Source organism: Pleurodeles waltl, chromosome 9 (genome assembly GCF_031143425.1).
Source record: "Pleurodeles waltl isolate 20211129_DDA chromosome 9, aPleWal1.hap1.20221129, whole genome shotgun sequence".
Classification (NCBI taxonomy): Eukaryota; Metazoa; Chordata; class Amphibia; order Caudata; family Salamandridae; genus Pleurodeles; species Pleurodeles waltl.
The window spans coordinates 1,189,883,002-1,189,902,391 of NC_090448.1; the positions used below are offsets into that span (position 1 = coordinate 1,189,883,002).

General features: G+C 56.1%; 1 protein-coding gene across 2 annotated transcripts in view; it reads right to left on the reverse strand.

Annotated features, from left to right (window-relative positions):
- LOC138260535 (glutamate carboxypeptidase 2-like) overlaps positions 1–19,390 on the reverse strand; it is a 350,295-nt gene that overhangs the window by 272,080 nt on the left and 58,825 nt on the right. For both annotated transcript variants that reach the window (XM_069209149.1, XM_069209150.1), the window contains exon 4: positions 6,918–7,043. In XM_069209149.1, the coding sequence (XP_069065250.1) occupies positions 6,918–7,043 (126 nt within the window). The remainder of the gene's footprint in view (positions 1–6,917; positions 7,044–19,390) is intronic.

Below are 19,390 nucleotides of genomic sequence, written 5' to 3' on the forward strand. Positions count from 1 at the left end.
GAGGGGGTACAGAGAGATGTGGAGGCAAGCGGCCTGTGTCAGGAGACTGAGGGGTGCAGGAGAGAGGTGGAGACAAGCGGCCTGTGTCAGGCCACTGAGGGGTGCAGGATAGGGTGGGTACAGAGAGATGTGGAGACAAGCGGCCTGCGTCGGGAGACTGAGGGGTACAGAGAGATGTGGAGACAAGGGGTCTCTGTCAGGACACTGAGGGGGTGCAGGAGAGGGGGTACAGAGAGATGTGGAGACAAGCGGCCTGCGTCAGGAGACTCAGGAGTGCAGGAAAGATGTGGAGACAAGCGGCCTGTGTCAGGACACTGAGGGGTGCAGGAGAGGGGGTACAGAGAGATGTGGAGACAAGCGGCCTGTGTCAGGACACTGAGGAGTGCAGGAGAGGGGGTACAGAGAGATGTGGAGACAAGCGGCCTGCATCAGGAGACTCAGGAGTGCAGGAAAGATGTGGAGACAAGCGGCCTGTGTCAGGACACTGAGGGGTGCAGGAGAGGGGGTAATCAATCAATCAATCAATCATAGTATTTATAGAGCGCGCTATGTACCCGTCAGGGTTTCGAGGCGCTGAGGGCGGGGGCGGGGAGGGGGGTGGGGGGGCTGCTGATTTAGCGGTCGAAGAGCCAGGTCTTGGGGAGCCTTCTGAAAGCGAGGAGGTCCTGGGTCTGGCGAAGAGATGTGGGGAGAGAGTTCCAGGTCTTGGCGGCGAGGAAGGAGAAGGATCTGCCGCCGGATGTCTTGCGCTGGATTCGGGGTACGATGGCGAGGGCGAGGTTGGCGGAACGGAGTTGACGTGTTGGAGTGTAGAAGTTGAGTCTGGTGTTGAGGTAGGAGGGTCCGGTGTTGTGAAGTGCCTTGTGAGCGTGGGTCAGGAGTTTAAAGGTGATCCTCTTGTCTACCGGAAGCCAGTGGAGTTCCTTTAGGTGAGGGGAGATGTGAATTCGGCGGGGTATGTCTAGGATCAGTCGGGCGGAGGCATTTTGGATACGTTGGAGGCGTTTGATGTCTTTGGTTGGGATGCCTGTGTAGAGTGCATTGCCGTAGTCAAGTCTGCTGCTGACGAGGGCCTGGGTCACCGTCTTTCTGGTTTCTGTTGGAATCCTTTTGAAGATTCTGCGGAGCATTCGAAGGGTGTTGAAACAGGAGGAGGAGACGGCGCTGACCTGTTTGGACATGGTGAGGGCGGAGTCCAGGATGAAGCCGAGGTTTTTTGCGTGGCTGGCAGGGGTGGGTGGGGGTCCGAGGGCGGAGGGCCACCATGAGTCGTTCCAGGCCGAGGGAGTGCGTCCGAGGATGAGGACTTCCGTCTTGTCGGAGTTGAGTTTCAGGCGACTGTCGTTCATCCAATCGGCGATGGATTTTAGTCCCTCGTGGAGGTTTGTTTTGGCGGTGAGCGGGTCTTTGGTCAGGGAGAGGACAAGCTGGGTATCGTCGGCGTAGGAGATGATGCTGAGATGATGTTGGCGGGCCAGTTGAGCGAGGGGGGCCATGTAGACGTTGAACAACGTAGGGCTGAGGGAGGATCCTTGGGGGACGCCGCAGATGAGGTTGGTGGCTTTGGAGCGGAAAGGGGAGAGGCGGACTCTCTGCGTTCTGTCGGAGAGGAAGGATGAGATCCAGTGGAGGGCTTTATCTTGGATGCCGGCTTCCTGGAGGCGGGTCAGTAGGGTGCGGTGGCAGACGGTGTCGAAAGCGGCTGATAGGTCGAGGAGGATGAGGGCTGAGGTTTCGCCGTTGTCCATTTGATGTCTGATGTCATCTGTGGCGGCGAGGAGGGCAGTCTCAGTGCTGTGGTTTCGTCTGAATCCGGATTGTGAGGAGTCCAGGATGGAATTGTCTTCGAGGAAGTGGGTGAGCTGGGTGTTGACGATCTTCTCGATGACTTTCGCTGGAAAAGGGAGGAGAGAGATCGGACGGAAGTTTTTGAGGTCGTTGGGGTCAGCCTTGGGTTTTTTGAGGAGGGGTTGGATTTCTGCGTGTTTCCAGCTGTCCGGGAAGGTGGCAGAAGTGAAGGAGAGGTTGATGATCTTGCGGAGTTCGGGGGCGATGGTGGCGATGGCTGAGTTGAAAACATGATGGGGGCAGGGGTCCGTGGGGGAGCCTGAGTGGATGGTGTTCATGGTTGTAATGGTTTCTGCCTCGTCCACGTGGGTCCAGGCGGCGAGGCGGCAGTCGCGGGAGGAGACGTCAGGGGTGGGGTCTGGCGGAGGACCGGTGTTGAAACTGTCGTGGATGGTGGTGATTTTCTGGTGGAAGAAGGTGGAGAGGTCGTCGCAGAGTTTCTGGGAGGGCGGAATGTCGTTGGAGTTGGCTTTCGGATTGGAGAGTTCCTTCACGATGCCGAAGAGTTCTTTGCAGTCGTGGGCGTTGTTGTTGATGCGTTCGGTGAAGTGGGCGCGCTTGGCGGTGCGGATCCGTTGGTGGTGTTCGCGGTTGGCGTTTTTGAGGGCGGCGAGGTTGTCGGGTGTGCGTTCTTGGATCCATTTCTTTTTGAGCTTCTGGCAGTTGCTTTTGGAGGTGGTGAGATCGTCTGTGAACCAGGCTGGTTTTTTCTTTCCTTGGATGGTGGTGGGTTTCTTGAGAGGGGCAAGGGTGTTGGCGCAGTCGAGGATCCATTGATGGAGGTTGATGGCGGCTGTGCTCGGGTCGATTGCGTCGGGCGGAAGGTTGTTGATGAGGGTGCTGGTCAGTTGTTCTTGGGTGACTTTGCCCCAGCGGCGGTGGGGAGGTAGCTGGGTGCGGTGTTGCTCTGTGGTTTTCTTATAGGTGAAATGGACACAGTGATGGTCGGTCCAGTGGAGTTCGGAGGTGTGGCTGAAGGAAATGTGGTTGCTAGAGGTGAAGAGGGGGTCAAGGGTGTGTCCGGCGATGTGGGTAGGCGTGTTGACTAGCTGGCGGAGACCGAGGTTGAGGAGGTTGGAGGTCAGTGACGCGGTGTTGACGTCGTTGGTATTTTCCAGATGGTAGTTCAGATCTCCCAGGAGGATGTAGTCCGGGGAAGCGAGGGCGTGGGTGCTTGCAAGGTCGGCGATGGTGTCGTTGAAGGGGGCTCTTGGTCCTGGAGGGCGGTAAATGAGGGTTCCTCTGAGGGTCGTGTTGGGGTCCGTGTGGATCTGGAAGTGGAGGTGTTCAGCTGTCCTGAGGGTGTCGTCCGAGTGAGTGTGGATTTTGAGGGTAGCTTTGTGAGCGATGGCTATTCCGCCGCCGATTCCGTTGGTTCGATCTCTTCTGGTGATTTTGTAGCCGTCCGGTATGGCGATGGCGATGTCCGGAGAAGAGGAGTCGTTCCACCAGGTTTCGGTCAGGAAAGCCACGTCAGGAGCAGTGGTGTCGAGCAAATCCCAGAGCTCGATGGCGTGTTTTCGTGCGGAGCGGGTGTTGATGAGGATGCAGTTCAGGTGGTTGGGGTTGGATGTTTTCGTAGTTGGAATGGTCGTTCTGATGCAGGAGAAGTTGCAGGTACGGCAGGAGAAAGGTCCTTTAGTGTGCTTCGGGGATGCCCGGTAGCATTCAGTGGAGGAGCCAGGGTTGAAGGCGCGGAGTTCGTTGATTGAGTAGCGGATGCGGGGGGCGCGAGGGCCCGGGGGTGTGGTGCTGGGCGCGGTCCAGGTGCGGACGGGCGCAGCCGGGCTTGCCTCTGGCGCGCCAGCGGCGCGGACACGCAGCGCCAGCCATTAAGAAGGGAGGGGGGAGGGAGGAGCAGCTGGGAGGCGGGAGGGAGCGGCAAATGGGGGAGCGAGGGGGGCGGGGCCGCAGGGAGGCAGCGGCAGGGAGCGGGGAGCGCACAAGGGGCAAAACAGTGAAAATGAGCAAAATACAAGCAGTTACAATAGGAAAGGCACACAATCAGAAAAACACAATGGCACAATATGCGATCGGGGAGACAGCAATCAGGGGGGCACAAAGGGGGCAGAAGCGCCGGCGGCGAGGCGCTGAAAAACAACGAAAAAAGCGAAAAAACACTTACGGGACGGCGGAAAGCGGCACACGGGTCAAGTGAAGCTAGTCAGAGCCCACTAGACCCCAGGGATGAGGCGCAGGAGGATGCCTGCGGGTGGAGGAGGGCCTCGAACACGCAAACGGCAGCGTGGTCGGGGGACAGAGGCAGGAGGCAGCAGGTTGGTGCTGCGGTCGTGGGGGGCGAGCTCAGGACCTGAAACAGGTCAGAGGTCGCTCACTCGCGACGCGCAGCGCCAGCCATTAAGAAGGGAGGGGGGAGGGAGGAGCAGCTGGGAGGCGGGAGGCGGGAGGGAGCGGCAAATGGGGGCGCGAGGGGGGCGGGGCCGCAGGGAGACAGCGGCAGGGAGCGCACAAGGGGCAAAACAGTGAAAATGAGCAAAATACAAGCAGTTACAATAGGAAAGGCACACAATCAGAAAAACACAATGGCACAATATGCGATCGGGGAGACAGCAATCAGGGGGGCACAAAGGGGACAGAGAGATGTGGAGACAAGCGGCCTGTGTCAGGAGACTAAGGGGTGCAGGAGAGGGGGTACAGAGAGATGTGGAGACAAGCGGCCTGCGTCAGGAGACTCAGGGGTGCAGGAAAGATGTGGAGACAAGCGGCCTGTGTCAGGACACTGAGGGGTGCAGGAGAGGCGGTACAGAGAGATGTGGAGACAAGTGGCCTGTGTGAGGAGACTGACGGGTGCAGGAGAGGGGGTACAGAGAGATGTGGAGACAAGCGGCCTGCATCAGGAGACTCAGGAGTGCAGGAGAGATGTGGAGACAAGTGGACTGTGTCAGGACACTGAGGGGTGCAGGAGAGGGGGTACAGAGAGATGTGGAGACAAGTGGCCTGTGTCAGGAGACTGACGGGTGCAGGAGAGGGGGTTCAGAGAGATGTGGAGACAAGCGGCCTGTGTCAGGAGACTGAGGGGTGCAGGAGAGATGTGGGTACAAATGGCCTGTGTCAGGAGACTTAGGGGTGCAGGAGAGGGGGTACAGAGAGAAGTGGAGACAAGTGGCCTGCGTCAGGAGACTGAGGGGTACAGAGAGATGTGGAGACAAGCGGTCTGCGTCAGGAGACTGACGGGTGCAGGAGAGGGGGTACAGAGAGATGTGGAGGCAAGCGGCCTGTGTCAGGAGACGGAGGGGTGCAGGAGAGGGGGTACAGAGAGATGTGGAAGCAAGCAGCCTGTGTCAGGAGACTAAGGGGTGCAGGAGAGATGTGGAGACAAGCGGCCTGTGTCCGGACACTGAGGGGTACAGAGAGATGTGGAGACAACCGGCCTGTGTCAGGAGACTGAGGGGTGCAGGAGAGGGGGTACAGAGAGATGTGACACTTTTCTAGCACCCCCCCCCGTTACCGGCACTTAACGGCACCATGGCTGCACCATATTTACAATATAGGGAACCATGGCAGTCGTTAGCATAATAGCATCAACATTTTTGATGCTATTCTGGCGCTTCGCTATACTAGCGTCAACAATTGTGACACCAGTGCAGCAAAGCACAGGGAGGTGCCTTGCAGAAGACGGGTGCTTCATTTCAACACCTGCTCTGAGCAGGCATTAAAAATGGCGCAGTGAAATGTTGTTAATTTCATGGCACCAGTTTTTCAGGCCTCCCAGCGCCGGAACGCCCACCTTGCATATTGTTGCACAAGGGGGTGCAAAGTGGCACAATGCAAGCATTGCACCACTTTGTAAATATAAATTTCAAGTGACACTATGGCGGCTCTAAGGTGGCTCAAGGGGTTTGTGAATATGCAGCCACTTTAGCACCGCCAATGCGTAATTTCAACCACTTTCAGACTCAATTTTTTGTGATGACATCATATAGATTCTGCCTTCAGTCAGTTTTAGCATCAACATTCCGTGATGACATCATGTTATCAATCAGCTTCAGTTTCAACATTCTGTGATGATGTCACAGGCACTGGGCTTACAGTCATTTTCAAAGTAAACATTGCATGATGACATCATGAAAATGTAGGTTTCAGTCAGTTCAGCTTCAATATTCCATGATGACTTCACAGATGCTCTATTTCTGGCAGCTTGAGTCTCAACAATCCGTGATGACATCACAGACACTCTGGTATCAGACAGCTTCAGTCTCAATATCCCATGATGACATCACAGGACTCTGTTTACATTCAACTTTAGTCTCAACATTCTGTGATGACATCACAGACACAGCCTTTAGTCACTTTCAAACACAACGATCAATTATTACATCACAGAGACTCTGCTGTTAGTAACTCCCAAACTCCAGATTCCATGATGACATCACAGACACACTGCTGTCAGTCAGCTTCAGCCTCAACATTCCATGATGGCATCACAGACACTCTGCTGTCAGTCAGCTTCAGCCTCAACATTCCATGATGGCATCACAGACACTCTGCTGTCAGTCAGCTTCTGTGGTAATATTCCATGATGACATCACAGACACACTGCTGTCAGTCAGCTTCTGTGGTAATATTCCATGATGACATCACAGACACACTGCTGTCAGTCAGCTTCTGTGGTAATATTCCATGATGACATCAGACACACTGCTGTCAGTCAGCTTCTGTGGTAATATTCCATGATGACATCACAGACACTCTGCATCTTCTGGCTGGTCCTAGAAGGTTCTCCTGAGTGGAAGCACACACAGCATCCACACAGACACACCCAGCCCATGTGTAAGCACCAGAGGATACTATACCCGGGCCACAGTAAAACCACCACACCAGCCAGTGAGCCCCGGTTCCCTTCTCTCAAGCAGCTCCCAGGGACCTCCTAGCTGTGACAGAATCAACAGTGAGAAGATAGAACTGGAGAGAAAAGACCATCTACACATATACAAGGCAGGTGTCACAGCGGAATAGACATAGCGGAGGATGAATATTTGTGGAAATTTCTGGGTCTCCCCAAGTCCCAGCGTACAGGCAGAAACTGTGGGCCATGACAGATAGGTTACCTTGTCTCCTCTGAATATCTTTCCATATCGCGCAATCGCCACAAGCCCCGTCAGGTTCAGAGTCAGGTTCAGAGTCAGATAATGGAAGTCATCCGTGTCTCCATAATTCACGTAAATCAGATCACCCTAAAAAGCAAGAAGAGGCTCAAGGTGAACCAGGTGAGATCTCTGGTGCCCGGGGATACAGTGATGACCCACCAGACCCAACACCTTCCCATACTAGAAGAAGGACCCCGCTCCGCTGCACGGCTTGAGATCTTCCACCCTGGCCCGACAGGAGTGCGCTCTACCTGTGATACGGTGATGACCCACCAGACCCAACACCTTCCCATACTAGAAGAAGGACCCCGCTCCGCTGCATGTCTTGAGGATTCAGATCTCCAACCCTGACCCGACAGGAGTGCGCTCTACCTGTGATACGGTCAGGACCCACCAGACCCAACACTTTCCCATACTAGAAGAAGGACCTGGCTCCGCTGCACGGCTTGAGGCTTCAGATCTCCAACCCTGACCCGACAGGAGTGCGCTCTACCTGTGATACGGTCAGGACCCACCAGACCCAACACCCTCCCTTACTAGAAGAAGGACCCCGCTCCGCTGCACGGCTTGAGGCTTCAGATCTCCAACCCTGACCCGACAGGAGTGCGCTCTACCTGTGATACGGTGATGACCCACCAGACCCAACACCTTCCCATACTAGAAGAAGGACCTGGCTCCGCTGCACGGCCTGAGGTTTCAGATCTCCAACCCTGACCCGACAGGAGTGCGCTCTACCTGTGATACGGTCAGGACCCACCAGACCCAACACCTTCCTTTACTAGAAGAAGGACCTCGCTCTGCTGCACGGCTTCAGGCTTCAGATCTCCAACCCCAGCCCGACAGGAGTGCGCTCTGCCTGTGATACGGTCAGGACCCACCAGACCCCACACGTTCCCTTACTAGAAGAAGGACCTCGCTCTGCTGCACGGCTTGAGGCTTCAGATCTCCAACCCTGACCCGACAGGAGTGCGCTCTACCTGTGATACGGTCAGGACCCACCAGACCCAACACCTTCCCATACTAGAAGAAGGACCCCGCTCCGCTGCACGGCTTGAGGCTTCAGATCTCCAATCCTAGCCCGACAGGAGTGCGCTCTACCTGTGATACGGTCAGGACCCACCAGACCCAACACCTTCCCATACTAGAAGAAGGACCTGGCTCCGCTGCACGGCTTGAGGCTTCAGATCTCCAACCCTGACCCGACAGGAGTGCACTCTACCTGTGATACGGTCAGGACCCACCGGACCCAACACCTTCCCTTACTAGAAGAAGGACCCTGCTCCGCTGCACGGCTTTAGGCTTCAGATCTCCAACCCTGGCCTGACAGGAGTGCGCTCTACCTGTGATACGGTCAGGACCCACCTGACCCAACACCTTCCCTTACTAGAAGAAGGACCGCACTCCGCTGCACGGCTTGAGGCTTCAGATCTCCAACACTGACCCGACAGGAGTGCGCTCTACCTGTGATACGGTCAGGACCCACCAGACCCAACACCTTCCCTTACTAAAAGAAGGAACCCGCTCCGCTGCACGGCTTGAGGCTTCAGATCTCCAACCCCAGCCCAACAGGAGTGCGCTCTACCTGTGATACGGTCAGGACCCACCAGACCCAACACCTTCCCTTACTAGAAGAAGGACCCCGCTCCGCTGCACGGCTTGAGGCTTCAGATCTCCAACCCTGACCCGACAGGAGTGCGCTCTACCTGTGATATGGTCAGGACCCACCAGACCAAACACCTTCCCTTACTAGAAGAAGGACCCCGCTCCGCTGCACGGCTTGAGGCTTCAGATCTCCAACCCTGACCCGACAGGAGTGCGCTCTACCTGTGATACGGTCAGGACCCACCAGACCCAAAACCTTCCCATACTAGAAGAAGGACCCCGCTCCGCTGCACGGCTTGAGGCTTCAGATCTCCAATCCTAGCCCGACAGGAGTGCGCTCTACCTGTGATACGTTCAGGACCCACCAGACCCAACACCTTCCCTTACTAGAAGAAGGACCCCACTCCGCTGCACGGATTAAGGCTTCAGATCTCCAACCCTGACCCGACAGAAGTGCGCTCTCCCTGTGATACGGTCAGGACCCACCAGACCCAACACCTTCCCTTACTAGAAGAAGGACCCCGCTCCGCTGCACGGCTTGAGGCTTCAGATCTTCAACCCTGGCCCGACAGGAGTGCCCTGTACCTGTGATACGATCAGGACCCACCAGACCCAACACCTTCCCATACTAGAAGAAGGACCCCGCTCCGCAGCATGTCTTGAGGCTTCAGATCTCCAACCCTGACCCGACAGGAGTGCGCTCTACCTGTGATACGGTCAGGACCCACCAGACCCAACACCTTCCCATACTAGAAGAAGGACCTGGCTCCGCTGCACGGCTTGAGGCTTCAGATCTCCAACCCTGACCCGACAGGAGTGCGCTCTACCTGTGATACGGTCAGGACCCACCAGACCCAACACCTTCCCTTACTAGAAGAAGGACCCCGCTCCGCTGCACGGCTTGAGGCTTCAGATCTCCAACCCCAGCCCGACAGGAGTGCGCTCTACCTGTGATACGGTCAGGACCCACCAGATCCAACACCTTCCCATACTAGAAGAAGGACACCGCTCTGCTACACGGCTTGAGGCTTCAGATCTTCAACCCTGGCCCGACAGGAGTGCGCTTTACCTGTGATACGGTCAGGACCCACCAGACCCAACACCTTTCCTTACTAGAAGAAGGACCCCGCTCCGCTGCACGGCTTGAGGCTTCAGATCTCCAACCCTGACCCGACAGGAGTGCGCTCTACCTGTGATACGGTCAGGACCCACCAGACCCAACACCTTCCCTTACTAGAAGAAGGACCCTGCTCCGCTGCACGGCTTGAGGCTTCAGATCTCCAACCCTGACCCGACAGGAGTGCGCTCTACCTGTGATACAGTCAGGACGCACCAGACCCAACACCTTCCCATACTAGAAGAAGGACCCCACTCCGCTGCACGGCTTGAGGCTTCAGATCTCCAACACTGACCCGACAGGAGTGCGCTCTACCTGTGATACGGTCAGGACCCACCAGACCCAACACCTTCCCTTACTAAAAGAAGGACCCCGCTCCGCTGCACGGCTTGAGGTTTCAGATCTCCAACCCCAGCCCAACAGGAGTGCGCTCTACCTGTGATACGGTCAGGACCCACCAGGCCCAACACCTTCCCTTACTAGAAAAAGGACCCCGCTCCGCTGCACGGCTTGAGGCTTCAGATCTCCAACCCTAGCCCGACAGGAGTGCGCTCTACCTGTGATACGTTCAGGACCCACCAGACCCAACACCTTCCCTTACTAGAAGAAGGACCCCGCTCCGCTGCACGGATTAAGGCTTCAGATCTCCAACCCTGACCCGACAGGAGTGCGCTCTACCTGTGATACGGTCAGGACCCACCAGACCCAACACCTTCCCTTACTAGAAGAAGGACCCCGCTCCGCTGCACGGCTTGAGGCTTCAGATCTCCAACCCTCACCCGACAGGAGTGCGCTCTACCTGTGATACGGTCAGGACCCACCAGACCCAACACCTTCCCTTACTAGAAGAAGGACCCCGCTCCGCTGCACGGCTTGAGGCTTCAGATCTTCAACCCTGGCCCGACCGGAGTGCCCTGTACCTGTGATACGATCAGGACCCACCAGACCCAACACCCTCCCTTACTAGAAGAAGGACCCCGCTCCGCTGCACGGCTTGAGGCTTCAGATCTCCAACCCTGACCCGACAGGAGTGCGCTCTACCTGTGATACGGTGATGACCCACCAGACCCAACACCTTCCCATACTAGAAGAAGGACCCCGCTCCGCTGCATGGCTTGAGGCTTCAGATCTCCAACCCCAGCCCAACAGGAGTGCGCTCTACCATATGATACGGTCAGGACCCACCAGACCCAACACCTTCCCATCCTAGAAGAAGGACCCCGCTCCGCTGCACGGCTTGAGGCTTCAGATCTCCAACCCCAGCCCAACAGGAGTGCGCTCTACCTGTGATACGGTCAGGACCCACCAGACCCAACACCTTCCCTTACTAGAAGAAGGACCCCGCTCCGCTGCACGGCTTGAGGCTTCAGATCTCCAACCCTGACCCGACAGGAGTGCGCTCTAACTGTGATACGGTCAGGACCCACCAGACCCAACACCTTCCCTTACTAAAAAAGGACCCCGCTCCGCTGCACGGCTTGAGGCTTCAGATCTCCAACCCCAGCCCGACAGGAGTGCGCTCTACCTGTGATACGTCAGGACCCACCAGATCCAACACCTTCCCATACTAGAAGAAGGATCCTGCTCCGCTGCACGGCTTGAGGCTTCAGATCTCCAACCCTGACCCGACAGGAGTGCGCTCTACCTGTGATACGGTCAGGACCCACCAGATCCAACACCTTCCTATACTAGAAGAAGGATCCCGCTCCTCTGCACGGCTTGAGGCTTCAGATCTCCAACCCTGACCCGAGAGGAGTGCGCTCTACCTGTGATACGGTTAGGACCCACCAGACCCAACACCTTCCCTTACTAGAAGAAGGACCCCGCTCCGCTGCACGGCTTGAGGCTTCAGATCTCCAACCCTGACCCGACAGGAGTGCGCTCTTCCTGCGATACGGTCAGGACCCACCAGACCCAACACCTTCCCTTACTAGAAGAAGGACCTCGCTCTGCTGCACGGCTTGAGGCTTCAGATCTCCAACCCTGACCCGACAGGAGTGCGCTCTACCTGTGATACGGTCAGGACCCACCAGACCCAAAACCTTCCCATACTAGAAGAAGGACCCCGCTCCGCTGCACGGATTAAGGCTTCAGATCTCCAACCCTGACCCGACAGGAGTGCGCTCTACCTGTGATACGGTCAGGACCCACCAGACCCAACACCTTCCCTTACTAGAAGAAGGACCCCGCTCCGCTGCACGGATTAAGGCTTCAGATCTCCAACCCTGACCCGACAGGAGTGCGCTCTACCTGTGATACGGTCAGGACCCACCAGACCCAACACCTTCCCTTACTAGAAGAAGGACCCCACTCCGCTGCACGGCTTGAGATCTTCCACCCTGGCCCGACAGGAGTGCGCTCTACCTGTGATACGGTGATGACCCACCAGACCCAACACCTTCCCATACTAGAAGAAGGACCCCGCTCCGCTGCATGTCTTGAGGCTTCAGATCTCCAACCCTGACCCGACAGGAGTGCGCTCTACCTGTGATACGGTCAGGACCCACCAGACCCAACACCTTCCCATACTAGAAGAAGGACCTGGCTCCGCTGCACGGCTTGAGGCTTCAGATCTCCAACCCTGACCCGACAGGAGTGCGCTCTACCTGTGATACGGTCAGGACCCACCAGACCCAACACCCTCCCTTACTAGAAGAAGGACCCCGCTCCGCTGCACGGCTTGAGGCTTCAGATCTCCAACCCTGACCCGACAGGAGTGTGCTCTACCTGTGATATGGTCAGGACCCACAAGACCCAACACCTTCCTTTACTAGAAGAAGGACCTTGCTCTGCTGCACGGCTTGAGGCTTCAGATCTCCAACACTGACCCGACAGGAATGCGCTCTACCTGTGATACGGTCAGGACCCACCAGACCCAACACCTTCCCTTACTAAAAGAAGGACCACGCTCCGCTGCACGGCTTGAGGCTTCAGATCTCCAACCCTGACCCGACAGGAGTGCGCTCTACCTGTGATACGGTGATGACCCACCATACCCAATACCTTCCCATACTAGAAGAAGGACCTGGCTCCGCTGCACGGCCTGAGGCTTCAGATCTCCAACCCTGACCCGACAGGAGTGCGCTCTATCTGTGATACGGTCAGGACCCACCAGACCCAACACCTTCCTTTACTAGAAGAAGGACCTCGCTCTGCTGCACGGCTTGAGGCTTCAGATCTCCAACACTGACCCGACAGGAGTGCGCTCTACCTGTGATACGGTCAGGACCCACCAGACCCAACACCTTCCCTTACTAGAAGAAGGACCCCGCTCCGCTGCACGGCTTGAGGCTTCAGATCTCCAACCCTAGCCCGACAGGAGTGCGCTCTACCTGTGATACGTTCAGGACCCATCAGACCCAACACCTTCCCTTACTAGAAGAAGGACCCCGCTCCGCTGCACGGATTAAGGCTTCAGATCTCCAACCCTGACCCGACAGGAGTGCGCTCTACCTGTGATACGGTCAGGACCCACCAGACCCAACACCTTCCCTTACTAGAAGAAGGACCCCACTCCGCTGCACAGATTAAGGCTTCAGATCTCCAACCCTGACCCGACAGGAGTGCGCTCTACCTGTGATACGGTCAGAACCCACCAGACCCAACACCTTCCCTTAGTAGAAGAAGGACCCCGCTCCGCTGCACGGCTTGAGGCTTCAGATCTCCAACCCTGGCCTGACAGGAGTGCGCTCTACCTGTGATACGGTCAGGGCCCACCGGACCCAACACCTTCCCTTACTAGAAGAAGGACCCTGCTCCGCTGCACGGCTTGAGGCTTCAGATCTCCAACACTGACCCGACAGGAGTGCGCTCTACCTGTGATACGTTCAGGACCCACCAGACCCAACACCTTCCCTTACTAGAAGAAGGACCCCGCTCCGCTGCACGGATTAAGGCTTCAGATCTCCAACCCTGACCCGACAGGAGTGCGCTCTACCTGTGATACGGTCAGGACCCACCAGACCCAACACCTTCCCTTACTAGAAGAAGGACCCCACTCCGCTGCACAGATTAAGGCTTCAGATCTCCAACCCTGACCCGACAGGAGTGCGCTCTACCTGTGATACGGTCAGAACCCACCAGACCCAACACCTTCCCTTAGTAGAAGAAGGACCCCGCTCCGCTGCACGGCTTGAGGCTTCAGATCTCCAACCCTGGCCTGACAGGAGTGCGCTCTACCTGTGATACGGTCAGGGCCCACCGGACCCAACACCTTCCCTTACTAGAAGAAGGACCCCGCTCCGCTGCACGGCTTGAGGCTTCAGATCTCCAACACTGACCCGACAGGAGTGCGCTCTACCTGTGATACGGTCAGGACCCACCAGACCCAACACCTTCCCTTACTAAAAGAAGGACCCCGCTCCGCTGCACGGCTTGAGGCTTCAGATCTCCAACCCCAGCCCGACAGGAGTGCGCTTTACCTGTGATACGGTCAGGACCCACCAGATCCAACACCTTCCCATACTAGAAGAAGGATCCCGCTCCGCTGCACGGCTTGAGGCTTCAGATCTCCAACCCTGACCCGACAGGAGTGCGCTCTACCTGTGATACGGTCAGGACCCACCAGACCCAACACCTTCCCTTACTAAAAGAAGGACCCCGCTCCGCTGCACGGCTTGAGGCTTCAGATCTCCAATCCTAGCCCGACAGGAGTGCGCTCTACCTGTGATACGGTCAGGACCCACCAGATCCAACACCTTCCCATACTAGAAGAAGGATCCCGCTCCGCTGCACGGCTTGAGGCTTCAGATCTCCAACCCTGACCCGAGAGGAGTGCGCTCTACCTGTGATACGGTTAGGACCCACCAGACCCAACACCTTCCCTTACTAGAAGAAGGACCCCGCTCCGCTGCACGGCTTGAGGCTTCAGATCTCCAACCCTGACCCGACAGGAGTGCGCTCTACCTGCGATACGGTCAGGACCCACCAGACCCAACACCTTCCCTTACTAGAAGAAGGACCTCGCTCTGCTGCACGGCTTGAGGCTTCAGATCTCCAACCTTGACCCGACAGGAGTGCGCTCTACCTGTGATACGGTCAGGACCCACCAGACCCAACACCTTCCCTTACTAGAAGAAGGACCCCGCTCCGCTGCACGGCTTGAGGCTTCAGATCTTCAACCCTGGCCCGACAGGAGTGCGCTCTACCTGTGATACGGTGATGACCCACCAGACCCAACACCTTCCCATACTAGAAGAAGGACCCCGCTCCGCTGCATGGCTTGAGGCTTCAGATCTCCAACCCTGACCCGACAGGAGTGCGCTCTACCTGTGATACGGTCAGGACCCACCAGACCCAACACCTTCCCATACTAGAAGAAGGACCTGGCTCCACTGCACGGATTAAGGCTTCAGATCTCCAACCCTGACCCGACAGGAGTGCGCTCTACCTGTGATACGGTCAGGACCCACCAGACCCAACACCTTCCCTTACTAGAAGAAGGACCCCGCTCCGCTGCACGGCTTGAGGCTTCAGATCTTCAACCCTGACCTGACAGGAGTGCGCTCTACCTGTGATACCGTCAGGACCCACCAGACCCAACACCCTCCCTTACTAGAAGAAGGACCCCGCTCCGCTGCACGGCTTGAGGCTTTAGATCTCCAACCCTGACCCGACAGGAGTGCGCTCTACCTGTGATACGGTCAGGACCCACCAGACCCAACACCTTCCCATACTAGAAGAAGGACCCCACTCCGCTGCACGGATTAAGGCTTCAGATCTCCAACCCTGACCCGACAGGAGTGCGCTCTACCTGTGATACGGTCAGGACCCACCAGACCCAACACCTTCCCTTACTAGAAGAAGGACCTCGCTCTGCTGCACGGCTTGAGGCTTCAGATCTTCAACCCTGGCCCGACAGGAGTTCCCTGTACCTGTGATACGGTCAGGACCCACCAGACCCAACACCCTCCCTTACTAGAAGAAGGACCCCGCTCCGCTGCACGTCTTGAGGCTTCAGATCTCCAACCCTGACCCGACAGGAGTGCGCTCTACCTGTGATACGGTCAGGACCCACCAGACCCAACACCTTCCCATACTAGAAGAAGGACCCCACTCCGCTGCACGGATTAAGGCTTCAGATCTCCAACCCTGACCCGACAGGAGTGCGCTCTACCTGTGATACGGTCAGGACCCACCAGACCCAACACCTTCCCTTACTAGAAGAAGGACCCCGCTACCGCTGCACGGCTTGAGGCTTCAGATCTTCAACCCTGGCCCGACAGGAGTGCCCTGTACCTGTGATACGGTCAGGACCCACCAGACCCAACATCCTCCCTTACTAGAAGAAGGACCCCGCTCCGCTGCACGGCTTGAGGCTTCAGATCTCCAACCCTGACCCGACAGGAGTGCGCTCTACCTGTGATACGGTCAGGACCCCCCAGACCCAACACCTTCCCTTACTAGAAGAAGGAGCTCGCTCTGCTGCACGGCTTGAGGCTTCAGATCGCCAACCCTGGCCCGACAGGAGTGCGCTCTACCTGTGATACGGTCAGGACCCACCAGACCCAACACCTTCTCTTACTAGAAGAAGGACCTCGCTCCGCTGCACGGCTTGAGGCTTCAGATCTCCAACCCTGACCCGACAGGAGTGCGCTCTACCTGTGATACGGTCAGGACCCACCAGACCCAACTCCTTCCCTTACTAGAAGAAGGACCCCGCTCCGCTGCACGGCTTGAGGCTTCAGATCTCCAACCCTGACCCGACAGGAGTGCGCTCTACCTGTGATAGGAAGTCTGGACTTTTAAATCGGGCGGGCGGACCTTCATGTTAGTGGTATGTATACTGTGCCAACATTTAAATCGGGCGCAGTTTTTTCTTAGGAAGAGTATTTGTTTTATTAATAACTTTGGTGCCATTTGGTGAATCCTCACAAAACTTTCCAGAAAAGGTTCATCTCCGCTGCTCCTTCCTGGAAAGTTTCTACGTGCTCCGTCATGCGGAGGCTGAGAACAAGGGAGAGGGGGGTTAAAAACACTTTTTTCTCATGCAATTTCAATAGGAAAAATTAGACAATGATACAGAAGAAAAAGCTGAACAGAATTACATTCAATTTGTCAAAAAGCCAGATCATTGTTCAGATTTTGTATGATTTGGTGTTAATCCATTCAACTGCTTTCATTAAATTAAGCAGAAACAAAGAGCGCTCTGGAAGGCTGGCTCGCAGGACCTCGAATAAAAAATATTGGGGCAGATTTACAAGAAAGTGGTGCCACTTTTCTTGTGCCCCCCTTGTGCCTCCCTGATGACACCATGTGTGCGCCGTATTTACAATACGGTGCTCCATGTCACGCAATACCACAAGAGCGTCCGCTTTTTTGCTGCACTAGTGCCAAAAGTTTTGACGCTATTCCAGCAAAGCACAGAGAGGCCCAGAGGAGATTATGGGTTCGTCCTTTGAACGCCTGCCCTGAGCAGGCGTTAAAATGATGCCAAAAATGGCGCAGTGAAATCTAGTACATTTCACTGCACCTTTTTATGGGCTTCCCTGTGAGGGAACACCGCCCCTTAAATACATCATGCCTGGCACAGAGATAATGTGGCACAAGAATTTACAAAGTGGTGCAATGCATGAATTGCGCCACTTTCTAAATATGGCGTGGGGACATAGCCTCCTTAATGCCACATTAGCGTAAAAAAACTATGCTAGTGTAGCGCCAGGGGTTTGTAAATATGCCCGATCGTGATTTCGTTGGTCACAAGGGCTTTTTTTCCTGTCTGCGTGTTTGGCCCTGCAGGATCGCTCAGTCCTGTGCACTGAGCACTCTCATTGACTGGCCACAACGTGAAGCAACGGCTGCCATTACAGGACGCAGGAGCTCAGTCTTCATGTCCTGAAACTTTAGAAAAATTAAAGTAGTACTGAGTTAGGTAGGGGTACCCTGCACCCCCTGGCCCTTATGGGGTGGTCCAAAAGGAACCTCCACAGTCTTTGGCCCACCGATCCTACGGGACTCACATGATATTTTGACGTATCCAGTGAAAATCCTGGTAGGGGGTTCGGTCACAATCCCCTGTCGCGCACATGGCCAAAAGCTGTACATGACGGGGAGTTGGCCACAGACGTATGATAAGATATTACTGTAAGTTTAAAAAAATAGACATTCACTGAAAAAAACAAAGGTTAACTTGAAATCATATGTGGGTCGTCTAATAATAAAAAACTACAATTTTAAAACAAAAAATACTGATATCGACCAGTCATACGTAACTGATATGAATATAACTCTGCTTACCCCTCACATAGTGCATCGCTAATGACATCTGCAATCTGTGGTCGTGCGAGTTTTAATCATCGCTTCTGCGGTTAGATTCTGGCCCAGATGTGCAACTCGCCCAGCTGCCCAGCGCCAATGGGAGAGGGCAGGAATGTGCTATATCTATGCAATACGTTGCACTCCTGCCCTTCCCCACTGCGCTAGTGCTAACGCAGACACCCTTCCTCCGTGGTGCAGGGTGTCTGCGTTGTCGGCAGGATTTATTTTGTGCAGGAAGTGGCACCTTCCTGCACATAAACAATGCTGGAGGGTTTTTTCTCTTTCTATGCGTGCTGCAGAACGCAACACTTAGAAAGTGCAAATAATAATAAAGATATATTTCCTTGTTGCATCTCCCTGGGGATGCGTCAGATTTTGATGCCTGCCCAGGTTTACATGATGTAGTAAATCTGGGAATGGGTTAAAATCCACAGGTGTTGCACGGGACTACCCACTGCAACGCCAATGGAATGCCTCCCTTGCGCAGAGTAAGACAATGCAGTGATTTCCGCTGCATTGCCGTACTCCATATCTATGAGGCCATAAAAGCCATGCAAGGCGACTTTGCATGTCCTTATAGATATGGTTGAAAGGTTTCATCCACCGTTGCGTCACTAAATTTGATGCAACGGCGGCACAAGCCTCTCATAAATATGCCCCTCTGTATCCAGAGACCTCCTACATGGAGGAGCATGCAGTGTGGTCCCCAGAACAGGCGGTGTCACTCTCCTGAACCCCTTGAAGGAAGCCTTGTGGTCCATTCAGATACATCGAGTGGCTCCCTGGTACCTGCCTCTGGGATTCTGTTACTTCCCTTAACAACGCTTAGGGGGTCATTCTGACCCCGGCGGTCAAGGACCGCCGGGGTCGGCGGTAGCACCGCCAACAGGCTGGCGGTGCTCCGCCGGGCATTCTGACCGCGGCGGTACAGCCGCGGCCAGAAACGGAAAGTCGGCGGTGTACCGCCGACTTTCCGCTGCCCATGGGAATCCGCCATGGCGGCACAGCTTGCTGCGCCGCCATGGGGATTCCGACCCCCTCACCGCCATCCTGTTCCTGGCGGTTCCGCCCGCCAGGAACAGGATGGCGGTGAGGGGTGTCGTGGGGCCCCTGGGGGCCCCTGCAGTGCCCATGCCAATGGCATGGGCACTGCAGGGGCCCCCGTAAGAGGGCCCCACTTTGAATTTCAGTGTCTGCTCAGCAGACACTGAAATTCGCGACGGGTGCTACTGCACCCGTCGCACATCCTCCACTCCGCCGGCTCCATTCGGAGCCGGCATCCTCATGGAGGGGTGTTTCCTACTGGGCTGGCGGGCGGCCTTTTGGCGGTCGCCCGCCAGCCCAGTGGGAAACCCAGAATACCCGCGGCGGTCTTTTGACCGCGCAGCGGTATTCTGGCGGTTCCCTCCAGGCGGCCGGCTCCCGCCGCCCGCCGGGGTCAGAATGACCCCCTTATTAG